General features: G+C 47.7%; 1 protein-coding gene across 25 annotated transcripts in view; it reads left to right on the top strand.

Annotated features, from left to right (window-relative positions):
• Positions 1–12,466, top strand: part of LOC108388420 (uncharacterized) — an 89,880-nt gene that overhangs the window by 12,525 nt on the left and 64,889 nt on the right. Inside the window, exon 4 of one of the 25 annotated variants that reach the window (XM_037001951.2) lies at positions 1,308–1,587. The exons of the other annotated variants lie outside the window; for them this stretch is intronic. Within the exon in view, the coding sequence (XP_036857846.1) occupies positions 1,308–1,324 (17 nt within the window). The 3' untranslated portion in view covers positions 1,325–1,587. Of the gene's footprint in view, positions 1–1,307; positions 1,588–12,466 lie in introns of those variants that run through there. 25 annotated transcript variants of the gene reach the window in all.

Genomic DNA, 12,466 nt, shown 5'->3' with positions numbered 1-12,466 from the left:
TGTAGCCCACCAGGGTGGTGGCCCAAGGTCTCTGCAGCTTTGCCCCACAAGAATGAGACAGGCCACCCATGGGTAGAAGACAAATCACATTTGTCCTTGTATACCTGAAAAAGGAGCAAAGTGAAATTAATGAGAAATGTTATAATCCCCAGACAAACCCCATCTCTATTGTCCTAACTTCACATAATACTGTTTTCTTCCCTATTTTATTGAATCTGAATCGCTGGCACACCCGGGTACAATTTGCCTCTGGCACTGTTTGCTTTATGCGCATCGTTGTGTGTCCCAGTTCATGAAAGGCAGTTGGGCTGCTCATTTGAAGGGCCTAAGACCCATAAGTTGAAGAAGTTTGACTTGCAAATTGGAAAAGTCTTTGTCTGTGCTCAGATTTGGTGACCTGCTTGAGGACACACACACACACACACACACTCTCTCTCTCTCTCTCTCTCAGCCCCTGAGCACGACTCTGTCTCAGCTTAGTTCTGATAACTGAGGCAACTGAGGTCTTAATTGTTGTCAAAACCAGTTATTTCATAAACCAGGTCACTTGTAAGTACCTGCTGATACCTGAATGTTTAAAAATATTACAGTTAAAACTATCACCAGTGAAAGAAAAGCTGTCTATTGTCCTGGGTTGCCTTGCTGAATACCGCTCTGGGACACCTGTTCTCTAGACAGTCATGACATAACGCCTCAAGTACACATTAACTGGAGATGTTTCAAACAGAAAGATTTACACAACAGCACCTCTCTCACCACACCCGTCTCTAATTTGTGATCGTGGGATATTTTCTCCTTGCCCTTTTTAAATCTTAAAATTAATTTGTTTAACAGCTTTATTGAGATATAATTCTCATTCAATTCACCCATTTAAAATGTGCGAGTCAGCGGTTTTTAGTATATTCACAAAGTTGTACAAGTTTCACCAGAGTCAATTTTAGACTATTTTCATTATCCCAAATTCTGTACCCCTAATTATGACCTCTCCAGTCTTCCCATTTTCCCAGCCTCTGGTGATCACTAATCTACTTTCTGTCTCTGTATGAATATTTGCCTATATTGCATATCGTATAAATAGCGCCATAAAATGTGTTGTCTTTTGTGTCTGGCTTCTTTGCCTTAGCACGATGTTTTCAAGGCTCACCTGTGTTGTAGCAGGTCAGGACTCCATTGCTTTTCATTGCTGAATAATGTTCTGCGGGGTGGGCATGCCACGGTCCACTCTCCCTCTCCTCGTCTGCTGGGCTCTTGGGCTGTTGCCATGCATCAGCTATGATAAACAATGCTATGAATCTTTTCGTGCACAGGTGTTTGTGTGGACTGACTGCGTTACGTGACTGTCAGCTGTAATGAGCAAGTCCAGTTTTTAAACATCAGAGAGGAAGAGAACTGAGTTGATTTTGTTTGAAATGTAAAGGAACAATATCTTTGTGTACAGATGGAGTTGTATTCAAAAAGATTATAACTACCTAATTAGATAGATCTAATTCTTTGTATCATTTGAGTTTTCCAAGTTCTGTCTTTTAACATTGTTAAAAAATAAAAAGAAAAGAAAAACCAGAAGAAAGAAGTATGTGTTGTCCCTGAGGCCTTTCTTGAAATACTGTGGAATTAGCTCTGGTGCAGGTTTGTATGAGGAGTCTTCTCCTGACATATTTCACAGGTGGGTGGGGGAGGTGGGGATGCGGACCAGAGAGAGGAGCAACGCAGCAGGAGCTGGGGGAACAGGGGCCCCCGTCTGCTGTTGGGCAGCCTCTCCGTGGCCTGGGTAGCCCCGGAGACTGGCTGGCCATGCTCAGTGTGGTTGTGGCTTGTTACCTGGGTGGCGCTTCACAGCTGAGCTCCTCCCTGTCCAGTTTCACTCTGCTTCTTACTCACCAAGCTCTGGTGTCGGGCTGTTGGTTTTCAGTAAAAGCAGGTGTTAAGAGTATAATAAAGGACAAATCAGCCCCCAAGGGACTTTGATAGACACAGTCCTAAAAACATTTCCGGGCTGTTTGTTGTATTTCTTTTTAAACACCACTTAACAGTTTTCAGTTTAACTGTGTTTTCCTTCCTGAAATCTTTAAGTGAGGCTAGTTCTTCTGATTAGCTTTTTATGCACTGTTTTTAGGGAGTTCCTCCACTTGTGAAGTCTGGGTTACAGATACAGATGATTTTGTTTTGCAGAGAAATAGGAGTGATTTGAGTTTGTCTTCAGTTTAATTTATTTCTGTATTTCTATTTTCCTTGCCTTGGAAAATAGGGGGAGTATGTGGGGCATTTTAACTGAATTCTAACTTCGGGTGAATCAGTTAGCAGGAATGTTTATGTACCATCCAGTCAATACCTGGTAGGGCGAGAAGAGAAGAGACAGTTGTCCTCAAGGATCCCAGGTTCTGGTCGGAGAGTCAAAACTTTGTTCCCTTCCAGCTCCTATGCGCTAGTGATGCCACTGAGCGTGCAGCTGTGAGTCCCCAACAAGCCTGAGTCACGAAGGCTTCGTGAGGCCTACCTACCCCGGGGGCACTTAGGTGGGAGAAGAGAGGCGGTGGGGCTCCAGGCACACAGGTGTGGGAAGGGGTAGGAGCCCATCCAGATCCCCTCAGTAGGCTGCGCTGACCAGACTTTGGGAGCAGCAGGCTTGGACTACCAAGCCAAGAAGTTTGGCTTTGATATCATAGTGAATAGGAAGTAAGGACTTTTGAACAGGAGGACGAGCTTACTGTTTGAAGTAGGGGCTTTTCCATTTTCCACCTGAGAAAAGAGGTGCTTCTTCCACAGTCACACAGTGGGTGGAGGTGGGATCTGCCAGACCCCAGAGTCCACACACACGCTCATCCCTGCCCTGGCCTATGTTATCTGTAGGGCACAGAGTAGTCTTCAGATCACCAAGGCTTCCCCCAGCTCTGACCTTGTGTGGCCCTATGAATCTATCCAGAACTGCAGTTGCTGAAGCGGTAGGGGAGGAAAGGGACCTCGGCCAAGTCACTGCAGCCTATCTAAAGCCCTGGAAAAGCAGGAACCCAGCCAGGCCTCGTTGGTCTGCTCAGCAGCAGTCCAGGCAGGTTCCAAGAGCTGCAAAGACTGCCGGGGGAGTTTTGGAGCTCTGGGCCCCCAGGCAAGGCTTCCCTCCGTGGTGGGAGCTGCAGGGCTAATTGTGATCTGGGCAGGGTGCACTACAGCTGTGGCCACATGGCGCAGGCTGACTCTGTTACTTCCCTAATCCTCCAGCTCTGGCAAGAGAACATGGGGACTTGCTTTCCCAAGGTTTTCCACTCATTCGTTTGTTCATTCCTTCACAGAGCATTCAGCAAATACTCAGGCACCTAAAATGTACCAGGCACCACTGTGGGTAGTGGGCTTACGGCAACGAGCAAGCAACCCTAGTCCCTGCTCTCATGGAGCTTAAGGTCTGACCTGGAAGTCGGACCACACTGAAGACAATGTCCGGGGGCAGTGGTATGAAGAGGAAGAGTGAGGCCGGGAGAGGGGATGGAGCCAGGGTGGTCCAGGAAGAAACCAGAAACCTGGGTGAAACCAGGGAGCAAGCCCTGATGTGCATGTATGTTCCAGGCAGGGGGAAGAGCACGTTTATAGGCCTGGGTTGGAATTGTTTGGGTATAGAGCACGGAGGCCCGTACACTTGGAGCCAGGAGAGTGGGAGGAGCAGAGGCTGCAGAGTGCGGAGGGGCTGGTGCCCAGTCTTGCAGGCCACTGTAGGAAGAAAGGATTTTGTTCTTGGCCCAGTTCTAAGGTGCATTTGAGGCATTGTTCCTGGCTAGTCAGCCTTGAACCTTAATAGTCCCATACAGCCTTTTGATCTACTCAGTATCCTCCTCCTATAGAGACCCATTTCTGGCAGTACTAACCACCATTAGTTCTGTTGTCTGTAACCATGAGCTATGTCCTATACAGAGCTTTCTGGGAACTGGGGGAGGATCAGTTACATTTAGAACTGAATATTGACCAATGAGTACTGAAATAAAATTTGTTTTTAAGGTTAGAAAAGATGTACTTTAGTATTACATTAAAATGTTTAAATTTTGGTTGGAGGGGCCCCACCTTGACACAAATGGGCCTTTTATCGTCACCGTCCCGTCCATTAGGAGCCCGGGGGCTGGCTTCTGCCTGCCTGCTCCCTTGCCAACTGAGGGCCTGAGCTGGTCATCCTTGCTCAAGTTTTCTGGTCTCACCTGAAGAATTAGGTTAGTCATAACATTCCTGCCCATAGGGACACTGGGGAGGACAAAGACTCCATCTTAGAGGCCTCTGATTCTGTGGCCAGGTTCCACAGGGTGCTCTTCAGGGGGTTAGGAATGCCCCTTCAGTCACGGCCAGGGAGCTGTGACTTGTATTTGTATCATCCAGCCCCTCCCACACTTGGTTTTTTGCTTTCAAAACACTTTATCTGCCCTTGATCTTTATAAAGTAACTCTTGTCTATCACGTGAAACAACGTAGTACTGAGAGCCAGGTCCACTTTTACTAACTGTGGGCTGTGGGCATGTCCCCTAATTTCCCGGTTTTCCCCAGTCTCCTTGTCTGAAAATGGGAATGAAAATGGTACCTACCTACCTCAGAAGATACTCAGAGGATAAATGTGATGACGCGTCCAGCATAGGGCCTGGGTCAGAGCGAAACCTCAGTGAATGTTAACTACAGTGATGATTATGTGTAATTACTCCCACTTAACAGGAAGGAAAGCCTAGACCAGGGAGGTGGGGTGATGTGCGGAGACTCATGTGCAGAGGCAGAGGCAAAGCTGGAAACAGGAGCCAGGGCTTATGGAATCCCCAGCAATGTGCTCTCCCCAGGATTCATTTTGGTCTGCAGGAGAAAATGTCAGTACACACAGTTCTGTCTGAGTCTAACCCTTTGGCAGTTGATTTTGGCTCTTGTAAGGGTTTGGGGACAGGGCTTCCTCAGCACACAGGACCCTTAATCCTGGGCATGAAGAGCTCCTCAGGGAGGGGCATCCGTGGGAACCAAGGACAGGGAGCTTCCCTCCTTCTTTTCTGAGAGTCCAGTGGGCTAGAGGTTGTCTGCTGCCAGTTGTCCTCTGCCCACCCTTGCCTGGTGCTGGCTGGAGCCTGCAGTGTCCCCAGGGCATCCCAGAGTTGAGCCTGAGTGGGGATGGAGCCGGAACGGGCGTGCAGCCGGCAGATGGGTACTCGCACTTTATTTCTGAGCAGAGCTGGGTCCTTATCCTGTGGCAGGGCCCTGTGGCTCAGGGCCAGGAGCTGGGTGTGGGAGGGGCCTCCCTAAGGCCCTTTGGAAAAGAAGACTTTGCCCTGTGGGCAGGGGCAGCAGATGTCCTTTCCAGCTGCTGTGGTCACCATGTCACCTGAAAACTGTCCCCACTGGTCTCAGATACCTAGTGGCAGAGCAGATTTAAGGACTACCCAGGTGGATTTTCCCTGGGAAATGGACGGCATTTAGAAGTGTGCTGCAGGCAGCATAGCACAGTGGAAAAAGTCCCAGGCAGACCTGGGTTTGAATCTCAGCTCTGCTTGTTTGTGTGAGTGTGGGTGTGGGTGGACATGTGCTTGGAAAATTATTCAGCCTCTTCAGCTCTCAGTTTCCACATCTGTAAAAAGGGGACAAGAATAACTACCTCAGAGATTTGCAGTATGAATTAAATAAAATAACCTGCGTGAACTGCTTATCATGTGCCTGGCCCATGGCAGCTATTTTTGCCATCCCTGTCATTACTATTACGCATGTCAGTGGGCAGTCCGTGGATAGAAAGCTTTCATGTGTGGCTCGGCCTGATGTAGGCTGTGCACCTGCCATGACTCAGGAGCCTAGAATGGCATAGCCAAGAGCTCACACCCATCTTTGAAATATTATTTGCAGTTTTTTGTGCTATCCATGGTGGATAATTAAGTTTCTGCTGATGTGTATTGCCATGACATTTATTTTTTTCTTTTCTCCTTAGTTCATTGTTCCTGAAAGAAAAAAATTGTTACATAGCCAAAATGTATGGTGGGCTTACTATACTAAAAGTTTTACAAATACTGTCTTCTTAAATTCACATAGAACCAAATGAAGAAGCAGAGATTAGATGACGCCCAAGCCTACACTGCTTTCATGCAGCAGGCCCGGGCTTCGCAGGCCCACCTCCAGGGCCCGCGCTCGGCACCCAGACTGCGTCCCCAGCAGGGCAGGAGGTGGCTCTCGTAGCCTTGAGAGATCAGGTCGTCTACACCGAGCTGTATGTCCTAGAGGGAAGATCCATCCTACTTTAGACACTTTCCGGAGAATAGTGCAGATTCCCCTTTGGTAGCCATTTAAGGAGAGTGTGAGGACATTGGCTTCCCTTAGTCCCCTTGCATTTCCCCTTGAAGCCAGCTGTCTGTCCTCAAGAGTTAGAGATGGGTTTGAGGGTGTGCCCTCAGGCAGCGTCCCCTGGCGTACAGGTGGGGCCTCCTGCTGCTCTGGCCATGGTGTGTGGCATCCAAGGCGAGTGGAGCCACTATTGGAGCCACTATCGTCCCCACAGACCCTCCAGCCAAGTCACCTGACCAGGTCTGCACCCACCTGGCTCCAGGGGCAGAGGAATTGGTCTGTGGGCCACCTGGATCGCTGGGCTGAGTGGCCATGTTCTGCCTGTCCTACAGCCCCTGGGGTGACAGGGGTGGATCTGCTCAGCCATAGTGGCCACTGAGGATTTATCTAGAGGCTCTGGAGCCTGACGACCTCTCAGTCGAAGCTCCATTCAACAAGCACTTACTGAGCACCTGCTGTTGTTTCAAGAGACCATGCGAAAGAGACCTGAGACTTGAGCTGTTGCAGGGCTGCCTCTGGCCCAGCCATCAGGGCCCCCCAGCTCCCTCAGGGTGCTCCACTGCCTTCAGCAGGCCCAGGGCTGGCAGGGGAGCCAGGCCAGCTGTGTTGCTACTTATCTAAAAACAACTTCCATGACAACCAGGAGGTAAATACCTGAGGTCAAGAGAAATCTGAAGCAAGATTAGATGTCTGCATACAGAGTGTGGCCTGTACTATGATTTGAGATCCTTAAGTGACCAGAATATTCTGTGTGGCCTATTCAATAATAGGCTAATTAGTTTGTTAATTAGTTAATGTCCCACCCTATTCCAGACAGATTCAGAGTGGCTCCATTCAGCAGGTGTTTTAGAGGGAAGAAGGAGTCCTAAGCTTGCTGTGAGTGAAGTACTGGGGTTGAGGCCCTACATGGGTCATTTAGCAGCTGCCAGCTCAGCTCCATGCCCCTGGGCTGGCTCCCTGGGAAGCACAGCCTTTGCTGCCTGTGTGTGCTCTGGTTTGCAACATATGTGTGATCACTGCCTGGTCCCTTTGCACTAAGTGGCCCCAACACCTTCCTGCCTTGAAGCAAATCATGTGACTTAAGAGAAGCAAATCTGACCTCCATTACCAGGTGCAAACATCAGCCACTAGGAGTAACCAGGAGGCCAGTGTCCCTTGTTCCAGCCTCTGGCAGTGCTCTATTAAGGGTATGATAAAGGCTATCTCTCTGTATTTATGATTTCCAGTAAACCAGAGGACTTCAAGGAAGGGCCAGGGACAGGTGAGAAACTCCAGGCCTGGCCCTCTGCTCAGCTGGCAGAGCAATTTCACGGGAGTGGGAGGGGTGGGAGCAGGCTGCAGCTTCTTGAGGCTGAATCTGTTTTCCAGCAGAGCCAGAGAGCCATGCTGCCCAGCTGTGAGAGGTAGGACCAGTTTCTGCACCCAGCCAGGCAGCATGTGCACTCTCCAGGTGGGGATTTGGGAAAAGGGAGATGTCTGCTTCTGTGTGCTGGTCACCATGCCTGCTTCCTGCTGGGTGCTAGGCCACCCAGGAGCCCTGGGCACATTCCTCCATCAGTCTGGGCAGTGGGCAGCTAGAGCTGCTCTCACAGAAAGGAGGAGGAACAGCTTCATCACCAGGGGCTTGCAGACACATGGGCTGAGATTCCTTAGTGTCTGACTATAGCATACCTAACCTTGGCCTTACAAGGAACTGAGGCCCCCCTCGCACCCTCCAGTGCCATGAAGAAGGCCTTTCTGAGCTTCTCTTGAGCACCTAATCCAATCCAAAGACAGAAGACAAGCATCAAATTAAATTAGAATGCAGTAAAAGTAGCATGCCTTCATTTAACAGATACTGAATGCACACTTTGCTAAGTGGCACCCACTGTGCTAGACGCTAGACATACAGCTGTGGACAGACAAAGTCTCTGCTCAAATGGGGTTTCCAGGGTAGTGGTGAAGATAGAAAATAACTAAACAAACACATACAGAAAATGTTATCATTAGCAATAAATGCTATGTAGCAAATTAAATACACTGTAACTGAGTGACTGAATGACTACTTTGGATGGTGGTCAGGGACAGCCTCTGAGGAAGTGGCATTTAAGACGAAACCTGAAAAAGAAGACTTTTCGAAGAGGAGGTGAATGGTCATAAGGTTAGTTGTCCTGGCTGCTATTGGGGCAGGGGTGCTAGGGTGACAGGAGGAGAGAAGAATATTCTAGAACATATAGCTTTGGTAAATTGATGCCTCGGGATTTGTAATACTTCTTTTTTTATTTTCTGAATTATGCCCTAAACATATTTACTCAGTAAACCTTTAGTGAGTGTCCTCTGTATGCCAGGCACTCTGCTGGACTGTGATGAAGCCAAGATGACTATGTCAGGGTCCCTCCCCAAGAGGGGTTCAGTCTGTGGGGAGAGTTAAGCCAGGGAAGCAAGACTGTAGGTGAGAGAATCACATGTTCACAGGAGCATACCAAGGGGCTTCCCAACCCCTGTGAGCACTGAAGGGAGGAGACACTGTCCAGTAAGCTCCCTGGAGGAGATGCCACCTCGGAGGTGAGCCTGAGGAGGAGGTGAAGAAGAGAGAGTGTATGTTCCAGTCAGAGGGAGTGGCCTGTGCCAGGCCTGGAGGGGGAAGGCGAGCCAGTGAGAGGATGCTGGAGGCCGAACAAGTCGCTCAGAACGCTCTGCTGTGGAGCCTGTACCAGACGCTCAGGAATAGCTTGTGGAGGGAATGGGCCAAGTCAGCAGCAGGCAGAGGAAAGGGCACTGAGTTCACGAGCTCAGATGGGCCTCTCTTTGGGCCTTCCTCCCACCAGGAGTCATCCTGTGGGAGAACCAAAATTCACTCCAAGCAGCCATTTCCCAAGGCAGAGTAGAAGATTCACCTGAAGCGGGTACCCAGGTGGAAGCATGCAAGTAACTGAACGTCCATGTGAACACATTTGACTCTTAGGTTTTTGGAGGGAAAAGGGGCACTGATGTAAATCTGTTCATCTATAAATGAAATGTAAGATTTTGCATTTAGGGCAGGAAGACCTTTGCAAATCTCACTAAGCTTTCTGGCAAGTCTCACTAAGCTGTAAAATTGCAAAGCACTCTATTATCACATCTCAATACATGCACAATTTGATCATAAAGTAAGATAATACCGCGTTCATTCCAGCCTGGTAGGGAGCACACAGCCTTCTCTCATCGGGTTCTCTTAACTTCTTCCCTTTAATTTCTCTCTCTCCTCTCCAACCCCCAGAGTCCCTAGCTATCTTTTTTACACACTCATTACTCTCTCAAAACCCTCCAATATAGATAACAGCCCTGGATTACTTGGAAGTCACTGTAACCATTCATGACCTGTTGAGAACCAGGAAGTAAGCAGTAAATTGCAAAGGCAGCCGGAAAGAGGGCACAGAGACAGGCCAGAGTCCAAAATGAACTTGCGTTTATGGAGGACTTGTGGACTTACTGTGTTCAGGGCATCATATTAAGCTCATCACATCCTCTGTCTTGTTTAATCTTCTGAAAGCTTTTGCATTTGCCCCTCAAGATCTGCTCTCCCCCCTCTACCTGTTGTGTTGCCCTGGGAGACTGACCTGTGTGCACTGTATCACAACCTAGTGGTTTGGCCAGTGAGAGCACTGGCAGATGCGTGGACACAGGAAAGTAGGTCAAGAATGTACTTCCCTGGGTCCCCGTTGGGTCACTGCCGGCCAGCTGCATGCCCCAGTGGAACTCACTGCTCCTGCCAGACACCCATTCCTAGGCTCCCTTCCTGGGCTCCCCTACCTCTTCCCTTCTGCGAGGCTGGAGGTGGTACTACCCCCTACAGTTGCTAGCCCTGGAGCACCTCACTCTCCCATGTTGGTTTCCTTAAACTCCCCTGGTTGGACTGTGCTGTCTGTTTCCTATGAGGTAGGCCTCTGTTGTCCCCTTGTAAGACAAGGAACTTGAGACTCAGAGAAGTTTAATTACTTGTCCAAGGGCACACAGCTGATGAATGGTAGAACAAGGAGTCAAATCCAGATGTCCTAATACGTGTGTGTGACCAAGCAAGTGTACTTTCAGTCATTACATCACATTGCTTCCCACACACTAAGGACCACCTCCTCCAGCCTACACTCAATATCAATATCTGCTTTTATATTTTGTTTTCCAATCCACTACTATTTAAAAAGAGTAAAAATTAAAAGTCAGTGGCAAAGGCAGGCTTTCAAGTAAATAAAAGTGACAGGCAATGGTCTGAGATGGAAGAAAGGCATAGTAACTATTAAAAATATTCTTAAGAACTGAAGGAGACTTCAGATCCCACACTTGCATTCTCCTGTGCATTCTGAGGGATGGCAACATGGACAGTCCTCTGGAGCCTGAAGTCAAAGTCTGAATTTGCTTTCAAAAGAGTTAAGGTGGGGTTGCCTAATTCTCCCTGACACTGGGCCTTATTTTTGTGGCCAGTTTTCATGCTTAGTTGGTGACAGCCCAAGCGCAGGGCAGAGGTGCTTTTTAGTTTCGAAACTGCTGATTCAGTTTGCATGAGGATATTACTTTTTAAGGAACTTTCAAAAACACCTAAAATTTAATTGTAGCCGCAGTTTAGTTAGAGAATATCTGGGTGAAGAATTTTCTCCACTTCCCAGCCTTTAAAGAATCTGACATCACTTGGGGCTGGAGGGAAACTCTGCAGAGAAGGGTCAGCGGCCCCTCAGCAGTTGGAAGGGCCTTTACCCTGGGATTCTGTCTGTCAATGGGCAGCTGCAGGGAGCTTGTTATCAAGGCAGTCAGCTCCTGATGCTCCTCTTGATGCCTATCTAGCTAGCCCTTCAAGGTCTTAGTTGGCAAAGACCAAAAGAGGGCTGCTTTACATTTGTTAGATTATTAGGAAGGTTGACCCTTTAAAAATCTTCTACATTTGTATTTCTTTTGATAATTCTGTTCACATATATGTTAGAAACTGCTAGTGCTTTCCAATATCCATTCCCCCTTCTTTATTGGTAACAAACCCAATTTTTAGGAGAGCCCTTTGCCACCCAACTAAAAAACTGTGTTTGCTTGGCTCCCTTGCAGCTAAGCATAGACACGTGACTGAGTTCTAGCCTGATTGACTGAGAGCTGTTAAGTATCAAGTGGGACTTCCAAGAAGTCTCCTTAAAGGGGGAGGGGTGTGCCCTTCTATCCACATTCCCTTTTCCCATCCTACTTCCTTAAATAGGTCACAGGTGACTAGAGCCCTAGCAACCAACACGACCATGGGATCTGCACCCTAGGGGTGGTGCAGAATGAGCTCGAAGAAGCCTAGGTCCTTAATGACTCCTGAAACCACCATACCAGCCTTGGACTGACAACCTCTGGACTTTTCGTTTTTTTTCTCATGTGAAAAAGAAAAAAGATTTCCATCTTGTTTAGGCCATTGTCATGTTCCATTGTATGTAATTGAACCAAATTCTAACCCATACAAAATGCTGTTTTTTCTTCTGGAGCATTTTTTTTTAAATTACTGATCTGTTGTTGACATATGAAGGATATTATGTCTCTCTAAATGTTGTGTGTATTCTCCCTGCTTTTGCTTGCCTTTTGATTTTATGAGTTTTGTTTTTAAAGATAGGTGTTTATTTTTAATGTTAGAATTTCTAGACTTTTAAAATGCTATTTGCTCTCATATTTAAAGTCCTTCTCTATTCAGATAAGATAAATATTCACCAATATTTTTTCTAGTTCTTTTTAATGATTTCACTCTTTATAGTTAGCATCTCAGTCTATCAGCGAGTGCTGTTGGCAAGTTTTAAATCTTCTGTAGGTCATGAGTTTCTAGCCCCAACTATTCTCCTTAACTGTAGGATAGTAGCCAGCTTCACCTGTCCATGCATTGCCACCTGTCCTAGCCTGAGCCTCCTGAAGACCAGCACACTCCGCACACACCCCTTCTGCTCCCCCCTCTACCCGCTCCTCCTCTGGGGGTCATCTGCCTGTCACCCAGGACCGCACTCTGGACTTCTTGTGGAACTTCTGTCTGCTCTCCTGTGCTTAGCTCAAGTCCAGCCCATCTCTAATTCCTGTTTACCTAGATCAGTCCATTGAAAGATGTCCCAACTATCCCAGGAATTTTGTGTTATTTTTTCTCTGGAAAGGCTATATGAAGAATTTTTATAGTGTTTTCCAAGCATGGAACTTTTAAATTAAAATTTTGTTTTCTGATAAGATAAATGAGCTATGTTTAT

The sequence above is a fragment of the Manis javanica genome, chromosome 14, assembly GCF_040802235.1.
Source record: "Manis javanica isolate MJ-LG chromosome 14, MJ_LKY, whole genome shotgun sequence".
In the NCBI taxonomy this organism is placed as follows: domain Eukaryota; kingdom Metazoa; phylum Chordata; class Mammalia; order Pholidota; family Manidae; genus Manis; species Manis javanica.
The sequence above is the reverse complement of the archived record's forward strand: the minus strand, read 5'-3'. Positions and strand labels throughout refer to the sequence as shown.